The sequence below is a fragment of the Oreochromis aureus genome, linkage group 23 (assembly GCF_013358895.1).
Source record: "Oreochromis aureus strain Israel breed Guangdong linkage group 23, ZZ_aureus, whole genome shotgun sequence".
NCBI classification, from domain to species: domain Eukaryota; kingdom Metazoa; phylum Chordata; class Actinopteri; order Cichliformes; family Cichlidae; genus Oreochromis; species Oreochromis aureus.
This window is the reverse complement of record NC_052963.1, coordinates 45,799,740-45,819,403: the sequence shown is the minus strand read 5'-3', so window position 1 is coordinate 45,819,403 and position 19,664 is coordinate 45,799,740. Positions and strand designations below refer to the sequence as shown.

At 43.6% G+C, this 19,664-nt stretch overlaps 1 protein-coding gene and 1 long non-coding RNA gene across 4 annotated transcripts; one reads left to right on the top strand and one right to left on the bottom strand.

Annotated features, from left to right (window-relative positions):
- The first annotated feature begins 289 nt into the window (after positions 1-289).
- On the top strand, positions 290-19,491 carry ccdc50a (coiled-coil domain containing 50a). Of its 3 annotated transcripts, none has more exons than XM_039606660.1 (12): positions 290-617; positions 3,384-3,446; positions 5,953-6,082; positions 7,916-8,006; positions 8,492-8,594; positions 11,718-12,644; positions 13,361-13,512; positions 13,950-13,994; positions 14,263-14,406; positions 14,552-14,631; positions 14,713-14,822; positions 19,333-19,491. In XM_039606660.1, exons 1-12 carry the CDS (start codon positions 563-565, stop codon positions 19,473-19,475), a joined length of 2,043 nt encoding a protein of 680 aa, XP_039462594.1. In that variant the 5' UTR covers positions 290-562; the 3' UTR covers positions 19,476-19,491. The 3 variants fall into 3 exon arrangements, with proteins under 3 accessions (XP_039462594.1, XP_039462595.1, XP_039462596.1); XM_039606661.1 differs by lacking the exon at positions 19,333-19,491 and adding an exon at positions 15,486-15,719; XM_039606662.1 differs by lacking the exon at positions 11,718-12,644 and having other exon boundaries at positions 294-617; positions 19,333-19,490.
- On the bottom strand, positions 15,726-19,323 carry LOC120436189. Its single transcript, XR_005610224.1, has 3 exons — positions 19,221-19,323; positions 18,988-19,098; positions 15,726-18,590 (listed from the first exon to the last, which is right to left on the bottom strand). It is a non-coding gene; the product is annotated as an uncharacterized LOC120436189 (long non-coding RNA).
- Positions 19,492-19,664: the final 173 nt, after the last annotated feature.

The following is a 19,664-nucleotide window of genomic DNA, read 5'->3' as shown; positions in this document are numbered from 1 at the left end:
CCCGTCGTGGGATCAATAAAGTCTTATCTTATCTTATCTTATATATATATATATTATAAATAAATAAATAAGGGAACTCTTGAACAATCTTCACTTTGATTTTCTTTTCTTTTTATTTCCGTGTGTGTGTGTGTGTGTGTGTGTGTGTGTGTGTGTGTGTGTGTGTGTGTGTGTGTGTGTGTGTGTGTGTGTGATTTATCTATTTATTTTTCCTGCGCAATTCTTGCGAAAGCCGGTCCTTTATTCTGAAAAACCTCGACAGGAAGTATCCTCTTACTCTGTTGGCCGGGTAAGGAGGGAGGGAAGCTAGCAATCTGACAGGCTAGCTACAGCAGAGTAACAGCCTGGCAATTACAGCGGCGACGTATCAGGAGAGGGTGGTTACCGAAACTAATCAAAGGGTCGTCCAGCACCTGAACCATCAATCGGGTTTATGAGTAAAGGCGATCAATCAGGCTGCCGTTAACCTTCGGAAGAAACGCTGAAGTGTAATTCACCGTCAACGGGTTTTTTCTTTTCTTTTTTTTTCTTTTCTTTTTTTTTACTTATTATCCGTGACAACATGGCTGAATGTAACGTTAGCATCGACCAGAATAAACTACCTGGAGTGAAAGAGGGTAATGTCCACATAACATGTTTCCTGGAAAAATATAAAGCAAGCTAGCTCTTAAACAGCCAGCCTATTACGTTAGGATAACTGTAGCGAGGCTAATGTTAACCGAGTAAACGCAGGTGTTTATTTTTTGTCTCATGCACTACGGCTAATGTGGCTTTTAGCTCACGCTGCTAGTGGATGCTAGCACACTTACTAGTCTTTTCAGGCTGGAGTTAGATGGTCAGTCTGGGTGCAGGTGTCATCCAGACAAGTTTACAGTGGGAAACACCGTTTTGTGTATTGTGTACATGTTGACACAGTGAGATCCTCCTCATATTAAACACAGTGCTGGGCTGGTGAAATGTGCTGTGTGGCAAGCTGCTGTGTTTACATGACTTGTAACTTTGTCACCTGAGTTGTTTTCCTGTTTTAAGGTATGTGGTCCAGCCAGAGTTTTGAAAACAAGCTCTGTTTGATTTTTGTTTGTTTCCCCCCCGTTCTCATATTCTCTGGTGCCATTTCCTCCTGCTTGTTATGACTGTTCAGAATATGAATCCCACCAGCTCTCTGCCACATAGACACCCAGAACTAGGTCTGCTATTGTTTGTGGGTTTGAAAAGCAGAATGGAAACGGGGGTGTTTATATGGAAAAGCATTATGGATGGGATGCTTTGCTGGTGGGAAGGACCTGTTAGTGTGAAGCAGCTGCTGGGCAGGATGTTTGTTATTCTGGTCAGAGAGAGAAGAAACCTGCACTGCTTGTCTAGTCTGCGTTGGGAAGGGATGGACTCTACAAAACTGCTGGAAAAGTTAGAAAACAGTAAAAACAACAAGGTGCAAAAATGAACTTGAAATATTTATTTATATTTAGATGTTCTTGTGGTTTATTAAACGCAGAACTGTCCATCTATTTGCATAGTGCACACATGTTAGACCTATTTTCTATTTCAGGTCCTGAAATGAATGATGGTGTGAAAACCTAAACCGCGAGTGCAGCTGTAACCCGTCTTTCACTTGTTGCTTGGTATAGTGCTGAATTCTTCTGAAGTGTGTTTAAAAGCAACTGTTAAAGTACTGTTGACACATAAAGCTGCAGCAGCCACGATACAATCTCTTTGCTAAGAAGATTAAGCATATGGTTGAGAAAATGCTTGGCGGAGGTGGAGGTGTCATCCTCCTTCAAAGCATCTGTCATTAGCCATCGTGCACAACAACGCAGTCTGGATGATTTGTCAATTGCGTTTGCCTAACAGTGAACGATTCCCTCACAGCGATCTCTACAGTCACACAGTCACAGGCAGTTACTGGTTATTAATATTTCATGTGGATGAAGTAATCTTTGGGCTGAAAGCTTGGCAGGGGTGAGGTTGCCGTGTGTGGGTAAGGAAGAGAGCTCCACAAACGCCACTGATCGACACTGGTGAATATGTATGATGCCAGATTGCTTTTGCTTTGTTGAAGCGATCCGGTGCCAGCTCCACAGTGCTGAAGGCTTCCTGCTAGATGAAGCCATGACAGAATATTCTGTTTATATGATGCTACGGTACTGTTGCTAAATAAGGGTAGTTAAGCTACGCTGACAGAACGTTTAAGTCCACATTCATGTTTAGTTGACGTTGTGAGAAAGGCCTAAAACTGCCCCCTTAGCTCCCCTTAACAGGAAACCATTTGCTGTTGAAGATCTGGAGCAGTGTACGTGAAGAGAGACGAGCTGTGTGCGTCTTTGAGAAGGATCAGGTGGATGTGTCGGGATGGTGTTTGGTGCTGGGGGTGTTTTCTGAGGAAAAATCCCCACCTACTCCATCAGCCTAAACTGTTGTTTTCAGGATGAATCTTTTGGCAGCACCAGTGATACCGAAACCAAGCCTGGAAAGTTTGCTCTAGATTTGTTGTGTAGATATGGAAAATGAGCAGTTCATATCTTTTTTTCTTTAAGAAAAACATTCTTATTCTCTTTCTACAGAGCTGAGGTTGTGGCTGGTGGACTTTTAGTCTTTGGCCAGGCCTGAAAATGACAGGAAAAGAAAGAGTCCTGCGTCATAAAAACTCAGCTTAGATAGAAAATTCAGTGTAATCTTACTTTACTTACTGTAGCTTATTTGGCTATACACAAACACGTTTCATTAAACTGACTTCGGGATGTGTTTTCTACTAGATGAGCTTTACAAATGTTGCCTTTTGAATGGCACTTCAGTGCAGCAACAAAACGTTTTCTCACTTCTTCTCACCTTAAAATAACTTGTCAAGATAAAAAACCCTGAGTGCTTTTTTAGTCTGAGTACAGAGAGTGGTTCCTCATTCACTTTCAGTTCATCTCAGATCCAAAAACAAGTTCCAGAAGGTCAGACATGGACTAAAATCACTTTGCTTAACATGTGCTTCCTAAGAATGATGTGCTGCACTGTGCTGTTCACTCTGCTCAGCTTATCAGATTTACAAAAAAAAGGATTAAAAAAATGGTTGTAGAAGTAGTTTCTCAGTAAAAGTAGTTTCTCAGTTTCGTGACACATTTGATTCCCTGTTGGTGGAATTCTGAAACGTTGCCTTCCGTCTAGACTTTAAATACATTTTTATTGCTTAAGCACATGTGGGAAGACGCGCCAGATGTTAAACGCATGAAACCGTGAAAAGTCTGATTCAAATCGACGTCTCTTCTTCCTCAAGCTTGTGTTTAACTGGTAGCATAGCTCTGCGTTTGAATACATGGGGCTGTTTGAGTGATTGTAACATTTGCTACACTTTCCAGCACTCGTTTTTAAACGAAGTCTCTTTTTCTTCCTTTCTTTAGTGTGCCGAGACTTTGCCGTGCTGGAGGACCACTCCCTGGCCTATAACCTCCAGGAACAAGAAAGTAAGCATCTACACATTAGTCATGTTTGGGGGTTTTTCTTCGTCCTAGTCCCAGTATTTTTACCTTAAGGCGGTGGTTCTCATTCATTCTCACATTCAGCTTGACTCTTGATAAAATGAGTTTGTACTCCTGAGGAGTGTCGCGGGTAAAACAAGCATTTGACAAACAGTGCCACCTTCCCTCCTTCAGACATTTGTTTTCCCTGACTGTGTTCAGGCAGAAGAAAGCTTGGCTGTTTTATTCACATGACAGAAATCAAAGTTTACACAGAGAGGTCTGTATGTGGAGAGTCTGTTTAAACACTTGGTGTCATTTATTATTGCACTGTTTTCTGCATCGGGCTTGTTATGTAACTGCAGATTGTTCCTGTCATGCAGCTCTGTTCCTTTCCTAAATCATTTGGTATCCCTTTGCTAAAAATCAAGCTTTGAATTATGTTTTGTTTGTATTTTTTACGAGTGTAGCAGTAAAAGCATGTGTGCAGCCCACAAGGCTCCACTTTGCTTTTTTGCAGGGCAGAGCATGGTGTCAGTGGCTGCAGTCTGATTAAGCCTGTATAAACCCTGGTACACAATTAATCGAGCCCTGTTGTGGGACGCCACAAAGCTCTGTATCAGAGCAGGGATGTGGCTTTTTTGTGTGCAGCAGCTGTAGCACAGAAAGCTCTGATTGTAGAGCTGAACACATTGCATCTGTGTCTCCTTTTACGCTAGCTGGTGCTTTAATGTGAGCACATATGCAAGTAATTAGAGTCATTATTGAGGGCTACGTTCCCTTGTCTGCTGTTTTTTTTTTTTTATAAATATTTTTTTTGTAATTGCATCAAGATAAATTGTTGAAATCTCACATCAACGTCTTTTTCAGATTCCCTCCGTGCATTTAGTTTAAAAACAACAAAACCCAAGAAGCATCAGAGATGGGCCACTGCTGTATTATTGAGTCTGGTGACCCTTTGCTTTGCACTAAGTTTAGAGTGTGAACCGAGAGAAGGCGCTGCTGTAGTGGACACTAGTTTGTCTTTCCGTTTCCTCAATTGTATAACTATATAAGGGTAAATTGTGCCACGAGCTCTGCTAAATAAGAGAAAGGCAGATGTCATCCAGCCACACCCTCAGTGCAGATTAGCTGTAATGAATGTGATTGTGCTTGGGTCTGTCCCTGTGTCGTTAACCCTTTTAAAGCTGTAGGGATCTACAACCAAGGCTCATTTCCATTTGCTCCTTTGTTGCCACAATAACTGATCAGGTTTGTGTTGGCAGAATGTTCTTTCACCTTTGACCCTGGAAGTGAAACGGGAGGATGCCGTTTAATATATTTCAGTAGTCCTCTAAATATGCAGCCCCCCCCCCGTTTTGTTTTTTTTTTGTCTTGGATCACATGAGCAGATGGCGTCCCAAACGGAGATTTTAAGCACATTGAGTTTGAGTTGATGTGCAGATACAGCTGGCTTTTATTTCCATTCAAAATGTTGAGCATGCAGAAGAGCAAAGTGTCCAAATGTCACATGGAAACATGTCTTCAAGGCCGTGTCAGCACTTGGCATCTTCTGTTTCTGTGTTTGCTTCTTTTCACTGTGCAGATTTCCACTCGTGTGTCTGATGTTCACACAGCTCAGCGTTGTTTCTTTTCCTGAATGACCCGAGGCTTCTTCCGAGGTTGTGTTTTATGAAGTGAACAAATTTCACAACGTCTGTTTTGTTTCCTTGAGAGATGAATCCAGATTGCTGTTGACATGGCAAACATGGCAGTGGATAAATGTCCTTCATTTTACGGTGTGACTTCAGACTTATTTTTTTCATGGGCTGTCAGCACATGAAAAATTAATCACAGCATCATCCAAGAGAACCCAAAAACAAATCGATGTCGGTCCCTTGACTTGTTATCACGTTGGCACAGCTGTGACATGGTTTCCTCTTTTCATCCCACCAATCACAAACAGAAACCTCATGGAGCTCCTCGCGTACAAATTGCCAAATGTAATTTTGTCCCGGATCAATAACAAAATGAAACAGAGCTGAGCGAGTGAGTGATGCTCTGCTTACAAAGTGCTAGAAGTGCGTCAGCAAACAGGATTTCTCATCTGTTATGGTCGACGACATGCCGTCACACAACCTTGGAACGACGCCTCAGCTGCCAGCGTTCATTTCTCAGTGACTAAGAGCGCACTCGGTTCAATAGCAGAGGCTGAAACGGCCGCGTCCTCGGCGTTTATCTTGTGCTCGGCCGATCATCTAAACACTAGTCCTCCTCAGACGCTGAAGTGTAGATGTGTAAATAAACTCTGCTGTTCAACATTTATCTCACTGATAGTAAAGCCTGACCTGCTCTCTGTGTGTGTGTGTGTGTGTGTGTGTGTGTGTGTGTGTGTGTGTGTGTGTGTGTGTGTGTGTGTGTGTGTGTGTGTGTGTGTGTGTGTGTGTGTGTGTGTGTGTGTGTGTGTGTGTGTGTGTGTGTGTGTGTGTGTGTGTGTGTGTGTGTGTGTGTGTGTGTGTGTGTGTCTCAACAGTTGAGAGCCACTTGGCCTCCAACGTCTATAAGAGCCGTCTGGTGCAGAACGACCTGCAGGTGGCCAAGAAGCTGCAAGAGGAGGAGGATGAGAGGGCCAAGATCAAGACCCAGAAAGAGAACGTGGACATGTAGGTGTCCCTCACACGTCAGCCTCATACACACCTGTTAGATATAAGAAGAGCAGGAATTACTGGAGACGTGGCTGATGGATCAGCTGCTGAAAAAGTCCAAATCAATAATGCTATTGAGCACATTTAATCATTGAGCTTTGTGCTAATGAAAAGTCATGCTAGAGTCAGCAGTTGCATAAAAGCACGCGCCTGTTTATAGTTGTATATATGAGCAACATTTGTCCAAGTAGGAAAATAAGAATCTGCTGGTTGGATGTGTTTGGTTTTTGAAATGAAACACTTGATGCACCTCGAGGGTTTTTGAAGTCATCAGATTACTCAGCAGTACTTACTGTGAGCGTTATTAGTTACTTTGATAGCATCTGTTTCCAATTAGTCTAATCTCATGTAATTACTCGCAAACCCCGTCCTCGGACAGATTTATGCTCCAGCAGCAAGGTCAGCCAGCACAGCGCTATAGGTGACTCCTGCTGAGTGATCATTCACAGTAGGTTTAACACTGTTATTGTTATAAATGAGAAGATCCTGTCATTCAGTATGCTTTCAATCTTGTTTTTGCCAAAGAGCAGTCATGAGGCTTGGAGCTGGTTGTGCTGACCAGCTGGTTTTCAGATTATTTAAGAGGAGATGTTGCTGAGCCATGCGTCGGTTAGGCGTAGGATGTAGTAGACTTCTTAACCGGTCTGTGCTAAAGGCATGTTATATCTGTGTTAGGAGACTCATGCTAGCCTACAAAATGCTTTCAGTCTTTATCCTGCTTTATAAACATGCAGAAGAAGAAACAAATGGTAAACAGATCTTCTTCAGTTGTTATGGAGTCTATGTGGTATCTTTGTCACCGCTGATATATAATTATATTCCCGAGGGGTTTGGGTTGCTTCCAGCTGCATGTCCAAAGCAATGCAGCGTGTACACTTACTAACCACAGCGGCCTGATGCAGAAACATAAATCAGGCTCCGCTGACCTGAACATAGCAGAGAGCTCTGTTGTCTCTGTTTCAGTCCAAAGCGGGAGTTAATCCCAAGTGTGCAAAAACGCACTTGGAGTCTTTCTCTCTGTGCTCTGCAGTTTTAATCAACATAAAAGCGCTGACTCACAGAGCCCACTTATTTTAAACACACACAAACATGGAGGGCTCGAGTGGAGGGATTGCACTCCCTGGGTGCGAGGCCAGACGCCTCAGCGATGCATGCTGGCCGGTGCTGCCGGTCTTGTTCCAAGCTCACACCGCCGTCCATCCCACACTTGTCACTTAGACGCTGGACTAAACAGCATCACTTCTTTCTCAGCACATAATGTTTAAAGATGCTCAGGTGCAGCAGTTTGTTTACATGTGCCACTTTAATTCATCCTGAGCCGTTAACCGCCCAGGTCAAATCCAGGTACGGCGTGGGTTGGATAAGCTCCTCCTCCTGTTAAGATTTCACACTCAGGTGCGTCTGTACACACTGTAATGATTTTCACACACCAGCCCTGCAGGCAGATGGTGTTTTTGACTAAAAACCTCACTGACTTCAGTGTTGAAGTCAGTGAGGTTTTTAAACCTTTATATACACAACAATCTAACGTGTGTAGTCCCAGAGCCAGTTTCAGCACCAGTGTGTGAGTTTGTCATCAGAATAATTGAGACAAAGTTAAAAAGTGTAATAATGCTTATTTAACAAATGTGTCAGTATAAATATGTATCTTTAAGCAAAGCTGTGAATTAAAAATGTTTCCATTACATCAGAAGGATCTCACCTCCCTACCTGATGTATATAGTTTCCTAATGCTGTAACATTTTCCTGCTTCTTCTCTTCGTACACGCGTACAACACATGTGAACCTCAGTGAGCGGCAAGATAACGAGATCGCCCAGGAGATTCAGGAGGAACTGGTCCGACAGGCAGAGCGACAGCGACAGCAAGAAGAGAAAGATGCGGTAAGAAGCAGACGTGGACTTGAAGCCAGTCCTGCTTGTTTTTACCCCTCAGTTGTTTCTAGTCTTCCTGTTTAGGGTGGGTCATTCTTTTCCAATCATTGCGCCTTTGTTTCCACCAGTGTTTATTCCTTAAAAAATAAAAAAGGTGGAAAGGCCAAAGTAATTAGGACCTTTTTTTTTTTTTTTTTTTTTTACATGACGATGATATTGTTGATAAAGGGGAAAGCTGAGAAATCCTAGATTCTGTTTCCCAATCAGAGGGGACACAGAGCTGCTTTCAGCAACACTGTTTTAGATTAGTCAGAGTGAGCTAACTCGGATCAGATCGCCTCCTACGTGCTCCAGAAGGTGTACAAAGCATGTGCTAATTGGCCTGAGGAGGGAGCTACTGTACGTGCACCCAAAGAAATATGACCTTTGTCCAAGTGGGACATTTCTACATTGGTGCGGGACGACATGTTTACTGTTGCGTTGTTTGTTTGTAGGCCATCGCTCGTAAGCTGCAGGAGAAGGAGATGAAAGAGGAGAGGAGGAGACATAAGCAGCTGGAAACGCGCTTTGATGAAGATTATTTTGATGAACATGGAGGTGAGGAGAGCAGCGCTGACTTATGTAAATGCCTCATTTGTTGTTGACTGATGGCTGTCGGAGCAAAGCTACTCCTCTATCTGTAAAACAGCTGACTGCTGTATGAGCGTCCTGCAGGAGCATTTAACAGTTAGAGTTAAAGAAAAGCACAATAGAGTAAGACGGACATAACGATAAGAAAGAGATCTCAGGTATAACACACACTAGTCCTGCTTCAGTTTGCTTCAAGGTCACTTCTAAGTCCGTGTTTGTTCAGATTGTGTGTGCGTGCGCGCGGGTGTGTGTGGGTGTTCCAAAAATCAATAATCATATGTTTTTATAGGCAAACTTGTATTACTGTAGTTCTAATGATGTTTAATTAAAGACAGTAATTGTCACAGCTTTTCACAGAAGAATATAAACTGGTGAGTAAGGTCACGGGAGATGATCGGTCTCTGTTTCTGTGCTGGGTTTGGTTGTCTCCAGCTTTGAGTGCGGTGGGCGTGTCTCTAACGCTCATGGGGCTGGAGGTTGTTGCTGACTTGAAGATTTTGGAATGCATTTATAAGCACATAATTAACCCTGAAGGAAGGCTTACATGTTCCTGCAGGGAAATAACTCGTCCTTTTACTCCCAGTGAGGAGCGCTGCTTCAGTCTGAAGATGCTGTGCTTTGGTACCAGAGTTGGCATTTAATGAATTAAGAGAGCAGTTTTAGATTAACTCCTGATGATGTATTTAAAAACATTTTTTGGGCTTCTAAAACATTGTGTTAGCACCTCAGTGTCACATTTTTATGTTTCACGTTGAAAAATTGAGGCTTTGCTGCAAGTCCTAATGCAAAATGTCGGGCCTGTCAGATTGCCATCACGATTGCTTCTGTGCCTGAAGCGCTGCGGCCGTTCTTATTGCGTCTTGTTGAGGCATTAGTGCGGTCGCAGGTCTTGAACCACAGTTGTGACTCTGAGTGTAGGAGGAAGTACATTTCCTGTTCCCTCCTGGCTAATAAAAGCTCAGCTTTTCTCTCTGCAGCTGCTAAATCTAATCTGACACGCTGACGACCAGCTTTCCTGTTTCTACCCTTTGGATTTTTTTTCTTCTGAGATTGACTCATAACACTAAACCACTACAGTGGTGTCACTCCTACATAGGAAGCAGAAAAGAAAATCTTTTTTTTCCTTTTAGTCAACAGACAAAAACATCAGTGTGTCGTCTGCGTTTCTAACAATTTGGTGCTCTGCAAAAATTCAACACACACATCACAGTTTCTACTTAAAGTGCTCGTGAGTGATTTTTATCTTGTGCTCGTTTGTTCATTTAAACTGTCACAGAAGCTGATTTGAATAGTTTCAGTGTTGGTGTTTATTCCAACAGCGGCCCTTTGTTAGCACAGACAGGGACGGGCGAGCCTCTCTCGCTGTCAGTCCACCTGCTTGTTCTCTGTATCGACCGCAGACTGTGATAAGTTATGTAACTGCTCACCTGTAACGTCACCACTGGGTGTTTGTACCTGTGACTGTGATGATGTCAGAACAAAGATTCTCTCTCTGACATGTAAAAACATTTTGCTTCTCATCACAAACCAGCACAGAACAGCTGTCCCTGCAGTGTAGAATCAAAGGTTAAAAAATAGGAGAATATTTTATTTTTTAAAATGAGACGAGGTGAGCAAACGGCGAATGTCCGTGGGAGTCTGAGCAGGTATCAGGCTCTGCTCGTACCTCCCTGCTGCTGGTTGAATAACTGGAATGCCATTGCACTGACTGGTAGTGCAGCGAGGACTGGCCTGAGCTTTGTGTTTCTCTCTGTGCGTTTCCACTCATTTGTTTTCATTGAAACATTTCTCAGCCACATGTCGACTCCCAACAAACTGGTTTTCTTAAAGGTGAACGTGCTCAGATCATCAGTTTGCTTTGTTGGTGTGTCTGCAGTTTGGTTTTCATGCACATGTTGGTTGTTCTCATGGTGGTGGGGGGCGGGTGTTTGTATTCACACACAGGGACACTTTCTTAAGTCAATATACTGTTAGTAATAATCAGTATATAACATGTACTCTAATGACCAAGCAGTTTATTACTAGTCAGGTTTTTGTCTGCTGTAAGCCTCTCGTCCTGCAGATGGACTCTAACTACTCGTTCTGTCCTGTCGCCTTGAAACGATCAACACAGTAATGCGTTCAACAGTTCTCCACCTGCATGCATCGACCCGTCAGCTTGTAGCCGATCTCTGGAGCAGAACAAAACTATTTAACCTCCATTCAGACACCAGAGATAAAGTCGGTCCAATCACAGCACCAGTGAAGCAGGTGGATGATGGAGAGCACTGCTGCTTTGTGTAGTCGGCAGCAGCTGGACTCTGAGAATAAGAGAAAGAAGATTGTCCATCAGTAATAAAAGTGCCAAATATACTAGGGTAGCTCAAGTAAAGTCAAAGTAAACTTTATTGTCATCTCTGCTTTATACAGTACAGTATACAGAGAGACGAGACGCTCCAGTTCCATTCAGTGCAAAAACAACAATAAATGTAAGAAGAGTAAGAAATAAATATACACTTATGACTAAGGTAAAGGTAAAAGGAATAAATATACACTTTAAGGTAAAAAGGATCAATAACAGTCTAAATTTACAGATTTAAAGTGACCTTGAAGTGGTTTAAGATGACAGCTTTACAGTTTACAGTATGAGTGACATAAAGTGACCAACATGAGCAGGATTCTTGAGAGTAGGATTGTCCATCGAGCAGCATCTGTATTTACAAAGGCAGCGGTATGTGGAGTGCAATAGAGAAGTAGACTGTGTGTGGGGACACACTGGTTTTCATTTGTTACCATTTAAAAACACCATATACTGGTTGATGTCCCATCATGAGTCCTGAGTGCCTTTATATCCAGTCAGCCTGTCTGATAGCTGCTAACACTCGCTGTTGCTGTCTTAGCAACAGTAACCACTGCTGGGACGTTTTGGTTCATTTAATATCATCTTCTGCATTTCATGCTTCTTTTAACCACCGCTCTCCTCACAGGTGCTGTCTAACCCGGTGCTCACTAACTGTCTTGGCTTATATTACACCTGTCTGTTGTTGTTAACTTTCCCTGTTTTCATCACCCATCATCATCATCGTCATCATGCCTTCTCACTCTGCTCAGCTGCAAGAAGACCTCTAGACTTGGACAAACCCAGTCATCACACACCAACATCCCCCGGGCGATACGATGCTCCGGTCAGCTCACGTCGAGATTACTCTCCAGATTATAGTTCAACAGAACCTAAAAGGAGCAGACACCCAAAACTGGATGCTGCAACACCCCGTGGTCGCTCCAGAGACCCCGAGCACTATCTGCCGGGAGAAGGAGGCCGTAGCAGGCACGCAGATCCTTTTCCTGAGCACCTGATGCCCAACAGAGGCAAGCATGGGGACAGGTATCCAGAGTACGAGCCCTCACAGACTGGCAGAGCCAGGGATTTAGGGTACGAGGACACAGAGAGAGTGGTGAGGAGGAAAGAGAGACCAGCTAGACCACCTCCAGTCCAAATTCCTAAAGAGAGGGACAAAACGTGGGACAGGGAGCGGAACAGGCAGTACGACAGAGACGGAGGCAGAGAACTGGAATACGAGATGTATACTGCAAGAGACCAGACGAGGGACAGAGACCGGAGGAGGGACAGAGACCAGGACCTCAGGTGGGGAAGAGCAGAGGGGAGGGACGGAGAAAGATCCAGAAACAGAGGACGAAGTTTGGACAGACAGCTAGAGGGACACGGACATCGAGATAAAAAGAGACAAAGAGCAAGAACCCGGAGCAGGGAGAGAGGACTTGAAGAGGACTTTGTGGAGCCAGCACACAGCCGGGACCGGCTGAGGGAAGGGAGGGCTTCCTGGGAGGGGGAAGAGGAGGATTTTGAGAGAGGGAGAAGGACCAGGGGACGCCACCGTGTCCAGTCCAGCCCCAATGAGGTGTTTGGAGACCACAGGGGCGATGAAGGCAGAGGAGACAGCAGGGAGTTCTGGGACCTCCAACAGGGGGAGGGTCGTGGCAGGGAACGCAGTCATAGTCAACCCAGTGGAGAGACAGGTATCACCCCGAACTCCCTCTGGGCTCTGTGGGGGTGTTTGTGTGGTGTGCTAAACCTTTCTCTGTGCCAATCTGAGGTGGTGGGTCAGTCTAACAGCAATCGCTAATAAACATGTTCGTTTCACTGTTTCTATGAGGAGGACAGCGATTTTGTGATTTCTAACAGGTTTGAGTCCAATGATTTCTTTGGCCTTGTGTGGAGTTTTCTTATCGTTTCTCTGTGCTTGGAGGGAGGCGCGTGCTGTGTGCTTTCTTATAGCTTGATGAGCTTTGACAAGCTCAAATGTTTCCTTGATAAAGGGCTTCAGAGCTGGTTGTGTGTTCTTGTCAATTGAACAAGCTAAACTTTACAATTTTCATTGTTTTAACTGATCTGAGAGCTGCTGCAGGTTTTAAAAACCCCAAACGCAGCGAACAACACCAGTGGAGATGCACTGCAGCCCTTTTTTTGTTTGTTTTTTAAAGGTGTATTGGCTTTATTCCAACTGCTGCTCAATGTATTTTCGTGTGAATGTGGCATCAAATTATTGATCCTTCAACAGAAAATGATTTTAATCCATAAATAATTTAATTTATCAAGAAAAATGATTAAAAACTTTACATTTTCTGTAATTGTGTAAATTGCACCTTTAAGGTGATATTACCTTTTGCGGAAATGAATCCTAATAAATAATCGTCGCAGCCCTACTCTGTTAGTCATGATTTGCCTTTTGCAGGTCGTATTGCGCACCGTGGCGGTGGGTCAGTAATGCCAGAGACTGAGTACGGACTGAGTGAGGCCACCAAGGGTTTGACCAAGCTCGATCTGCGCGAGCAAGAGCTGAAGGACCTGGAGGTGGCCAGGAAACTGCAAGAGGAGGAAATTAAGGTGAGGAAGGAAACCAGAAGAGAAGTACATGTTGTTCATGTGTGCACACGCGGTGATGTACAGGGAACAATCACATCAGCTTATAGTTAGTAAACAGTGTGAGCAAAGAGCAAAATTAAAGGTCCGTGTTGGTCTGTGTGGGGTTGAGTTTCTTCTTCTTTGTTTAGAAATCAGTTTTTGTTTGTAATGAAATGAAAAGGTTTGAATAATAAATTTGCCCATAAATGTATTTTTGTTGTAGATGATTTGATTTGACATGATGAAACATGATTGGCTGCTCTGGAGCCAATGACAGTAAAGCATTTTACTCTGTCAGTCATGTAAAGAACTTTAAGCCTTGATGTCAAAAACCAAACTGAAAGTGTTTTTCTTGTGTATTTCCAACGTTACGTAACACCTCGGTCTGTGTGAGAATGTAACCTTTTCACTGGTTTCAGGCGAGCCAGATGCATGTGCGTGCAGCCCAAGTGGCACAAGATGAGGTGAGTGTGGAAACTCCTCTAACACAGGATAAATATATCCTTCATTTCCAAGTTCAGAGCCGGCTTTATTCAGCCTGAGTCTGTGAAGCCATTAAGCAGATGTTATGTGTAAAGATGCTCTGCAGCGTTGGAGGTGTCGCTTTGGCTGATTCATGTGAACCAGGTGTTCTCTGATGACATTTGGGACGCTTGTGTAGAGTTATGTCATGTAACATGTAGGGCGAGGAAATATTCTGGGGTAAATGACCTAGTCGCCTCGCTCTGCCAGGAAATCGCCCGACTGCTGATGGAGCAGGAGAAAAAGGAGTACAGGAAGAATCGCGAACGGGAGAAAGAGAAGGAGAGGGAGAGGGAGAGGCTGGCTATGGAAAGGATGGCAGTGGAGAGGAGGCGGCAAGAGGGAGACTACAGGGTAATTTTCCATGACCGTGCATATTTTTAAAATGCGTGCTTTGGGTGAATTAGTTCTGCTATGATTTTTTTTTTTTTTTTTTTTTTTCCATATAAAACTGTATTTCCTCTGTGGGACAAGAACCATAATTTCTGTTGGTTTCCAGCCAAATTCCGAGGATGTTGTCCGGCCCAGAACACAAGAGGAGTACGAGTACCAAAGGCAAAAGAACTACAAGCCTCCGAGGTACACAGCTCTCACCAGAAGAAATGTCCATTCAGTAAAGAAGCAGAAATTGTTAATAAATATTTTCTGTGTGTGTTTCAGGCCTCCACAGCCACGCACACATGACTATGAGAATGTGGGCCCTGGCTACGTCTACCCAGATCACCCTGCTGCCCCTCGTGCTCCGGCCAGACCTGATCCATCTTACAGAGGTAATTGAAATCCTAAACAAGGCAGCTGCTGTCCCTTTTCAACACTGGTGTTTTTGCAGTTTAGTCTCTTCAGAAATCCCAGCGGTCCTGGCTGCGTATATTCTGGGAAGGAAGGGTTAACTTTGAACCTGCAGATAGAAATGCATCGGTCTAGATCAGGGCTGTCAAACTCAACACTGGCTCGGACTCCAGGAGTTTAATTAACTAAATATACTAGTAATACTACAGTATTTAACTAAGAAGTTTACTTGATTTCTTTGGTGTCGTGTAAATCGGTAGGAAAAAAGTTACAAGTCTAAAGTTTACATTTTTCCTCACTGTCCAGTTGGCTCGTTCAGTCTTTTCTGGGCCAATTCTGGTCCCCGGGCCTTATCTTTGACATCATCAATGTTAACATGAAAAGCTTCATTTCTTTCAAATGAAAAATGTCTAAATAGGAACATCTACCTTTACTTTCCTTAGCACTGCCTACCTGAACAGGTGAGAGTGCAGACACACAGAAGGTGTTTAGTTCTACCAAAGCTGGTTTCTCGTGACGAGATGAATCACTCATATTAATAAACTCCTGAACTCTACCTTGGAAAACTTGAGTCCATAAACACTGCAGCATAAGTGGCACTGCAGTATATGGAGCTCATTTTCTGTCTCTTCCATGTTTTCCAGGTGCCTATCACAAGCGGTGACTCAGGCTCTCCACCGTGTCCACACATGCTGTCGGTCCTCCTGTTTGTGTCTGTATTTATCTTTTATTTTCACCCATCCACACTGTTGGTCTGAGTCCTGTGGACAATCTCATGAGTTGGCAGTGGGATTTTTTTTTATTTTTTTTTAAATATATTCCTAAGTTGGCCCAAAGTTGAGGAAGTGGATATGTGAGTGCTGGAATTACACTCATCTCCCCCCTTTTTTTTTTTTTTTTTTTTTTTTTTTTTTTAAATTATTTGTAAAATGTGATTGCATATTTCTTTGAACTGGCGTGACATTAAGCCGGGCCAAAAGAAATCTCCCACGATTCTTTGCTGTGTAAATGAAGGAACTGCCCCCCCTGCTGTGGTCATCGTGTGCCATCAAAGGGCTGAAAGCCTCTGCTGGATGTAACCGTCACAGTTCCTCGAGACTCTTCATGGGACATGCTCGTCTGGTCCACCGTGGCTACTACAGTGTCTTAGATACCAACGTGGCAGCTTCTTTGTTACAGCGTGCTGCACCTCTGCTGTCTCGCCGTGCTGTGCAGCGAGGCCCTGTGAGGCCTGCCCATGTGCCACACAGCCTTTGACTCTGAAGGGACGCATTGTATTTTGTTTTTTGCTGTAATTATGAAACAAAGAAATAAGCCTTGATTTCGGTGCTGGTAGCTCTGGCTTTCATACGTTTACCACCTTGTTCCAGCGCAGAAGAGGTGGAGCTTTGCGGCGATCCGTGGACATCGATCAGCTCGACGTGTTTTCGTCTTTTTGCTTGTGAGGGGCGCTTTTTTTTTTTTTTTTTTTAAACCCCGTCACTCTTAAACTGTAGTGGTATGACTGTATATGACTCACTGTTTCTATGTGCATGCTTACTGAGTGTACAGATGTGTACATGCATTTCAGCTCTGTATCAATATTAACTGGCTCCCTCTTTATTATCAGAAAGGGCTAAAGCTGCAAACAGCCAATAATAATCGCTCTCTGTAGAAACTAAATATCTGCTCGCTCATCCTGCTGTACAGTATTTCATTCTTCTGCCAGTATTTCATATGAGCTTGTCGTTTCCAGCTGGCACATAAAAGAACCAGTACCAAATGAAATGCATGTATGTTGCCTGTGTGTCAAACCTGAGTTCAAGCTCAGATGCTGTGTTTAAATCTGCGTTCATGTGTTTTACATTTGTCAGACCAAATCATGTGGAAACTGTTGGGTTCTCCCACCATGAAACCTTGTATCCTACTCACTGTCTTTATTGAGAAAGGGAGCTTTATATTTTTGTACATTTCTTTTTTCTTCACATGGTTTCCTCAGTTTTCATTGACCAAGCTTCCCCGCTGTCACTTCCAGGACTTCCCTGTCTTATACTTCCTACTTGCAGACAGGAGACGGCTCGTATTGACATATTCTAGTGTTTTGTTTTCTACTTCTTCAGGGCCTGATATTTTTGGTTATATGAAAAAAAAAAAAAAAAAAAAAAAAAAACGGATAATGAAGAGCACATTGCTGAAATGTTTGATTGCCTCAAAATGATTCACTCATTGAGCATCTGGTGCTGCTTAGAGCTTTTGCTTTGTAATAAATGTTGCTGAAATTATAAATCTGCGTGGAGAACAAGCCCCCGTGCTGTTAGCAGAAACCATTTTCTCTCGTCTGCAGTGCGTTGAACAAACGTGCAACCATCATTGAATTATAGTACGTGCGACTTGCTGAATGGGATCTGTGCCATATACGTGTTGTTTTTCAGGGACTTTACAAATTGGGGGGGGGGGCGGTTAAAGTTGTGGTTGTAGCAGAGCTGGCGCACCCACTGAGGTGGGTCTAATTTATTCTTTGATGAGAGCACCACCTAGTGGACATGCTTCCAGTTGGCGAGGGTACAGATCACAGTGACGTGTATTTGTGTATGTTGTGCTTCAGATGTGACTTTGGTTTCATGTGTTGTCTGTTTTCTTTGATCGAGGGCTTTATGCAATCTACCAATCATGAATCAACATGTTGGACTTTTTTTTTTTAAGTAAAATGAATTTAATAAGTTGCTTTTACTTGTAGCATCTCAAAATGTAATAAATTGCATCAGCATTTACACCATGAATTTGTGAAGCTGTAGGCCAGTCAGATCTCACCTGCCATGCCCACTACATCCCACAGCTTCAGTCATTAATAAGAATACAGGGGGGATTTTAGTGTTAAAGGTCACAGTTTATTGGTCATGATATTCAATCAACTTAGTTTCACTCTGACAGCACCTCCCGCAGTAGCCCCCTCTGGGGCCCGCCTGAAGTGGCAGATCCCGTAATGCAGAATGTTTGAAACCTCAAGTGACCTCTGACCTTCGCACATGTAACCACAGATTTACCTGTAGTACAGGTTTTGAGTTTCCAAAGGCAGAAACTGCTCAAAACCTCTGGATTTTTATGAGTCATCTTGAAAACCTTCGACTTCAAGAAACTACACCTAGAAAGACAATTTAAAAAAATCAGTTTGAACTGTGATTGACGTCCAGGTTTGTTTAATATCACTCTTCTGCTTCATGTTTTAAGTGTCATTTAGGTGATTTCAGCCATGCTAAATAAAAGCAACACCAATACAGCAGAAAGTGCTGTTTCATTTTTATTGCTGCATAGGAAAACAAGCAATCATTTTTCCTTTCATTGTGTTAAAGTAAGTCATGTGCTCAGTGTGCGATAACTTCCTTGTGTGAAGTGGTTGGTGCCAGCAGCAGGTAGCTTTTTATCGTCAGAGATTTAATTAAATTGTGCCACTCTCAAGAAAAGTACAGTCACACCCTTCCTCTGAGAGTAGAGCAGAGCTGGTTCACCAACATACCTGAAATACTGAAGGTTTGTCTGCAAGTGGTAACACCACTGCCATGCCCTCCATGGGATATGTCACAACTGAACTACTGGAAGCTACACCTGAATAGCCAGAAAAGTGGCTGCTTCTGTGGACAGGTGATCGGCTTCAGTTTGGGCAATGTTCTTAAAGGAACCGCTGAAATCCTCTGGAGATCAGACCCTGCTCGGACAGCAGATGCATGAAGAGGTCAGGCCCACCAGCATGCGGCTGTTAGGTTGTAGTCCTGCTTTAATACAAATCAAATTATACAATGGTCACACTGATGTTGACTCTGCTGTGTAAAATAGTTCAATTATGCAGCCCAGATTTAAAACAGATGATTTAAAGAAATCCCTCCAAACCATGTGGCAGGCAGCCCTGCGCTAAAGGCCGGGATGGGAAGTTACACACACGACCAGAAACAATGACTGAAATTTTTGAGCACAGAAATTCCCAGGCAAAGTTTCCAGCTGTGCGGATAACACAAGTTCTGCAGGCGGGAATCTCTCTGCGGTCAGAGGCGGGCGTTTGGTGTCCAGGGGGAAGCGCGCGTGCTCTTCCTGTACCTGCTGGCTCACAAACACAAATAACGCGGAGCTCACAAGTGCAAGCAGGTCTGTGTGCGGGTACCGAGCTGTTGGTACCTGGTTAATGATACTGAGCACTGCGGGTTGCGCTGATAATCACAGGTCAGCCGGACGCAACAGGTGTTTTTGATTGGGTCTTTTTTTCTTTTCTTTTTTTTTACCTGGAAACTGGGGAGGGGAAAAAACACGATGACATACATCCTGATCATCAAGGCAGTTGGTTTAATGGGTTGCATAACTGTGCAAACAAAACAGCAACACAGTGTGTATTTACGGGTAAATGAGCTCACCTGTCCGGCGTGCAGGTCAGCGGATCACTCAGACGTTCAGCTCCTCTCAGAATGATGAAGAAGCTGGTTAACTGCGAGGACTTGACTGTCTTTTCCGTGTCTCACCTGGCAGGTAGAAAGGTGAATGCAGCTGTCTATCTACTGGAGCACGCCGTGTTCAGACACGAAGACACACCCACTCATGAGAGCGAGAGAGAGAGTCACCGCCTTCTTACATTTCTGTCAATCCAGATTAGAGACGTTATTAAAGACTAGATCATCTCGGCAGAGAGAGAATAAACATTGTTTCCTCTCATGACTCGTTGATGTGAGTCTGTAAAAGAAAAAAAAGTGTCCGTCATCTTTAATCTAATTCACTGCATGTTTTAGTTTGTGTGCTTCTCCTCGTGAAGCCTGGGGCGCATCTTCAGGAAAAACCGGTAGAGGTTGTCAGAGAACTATTCT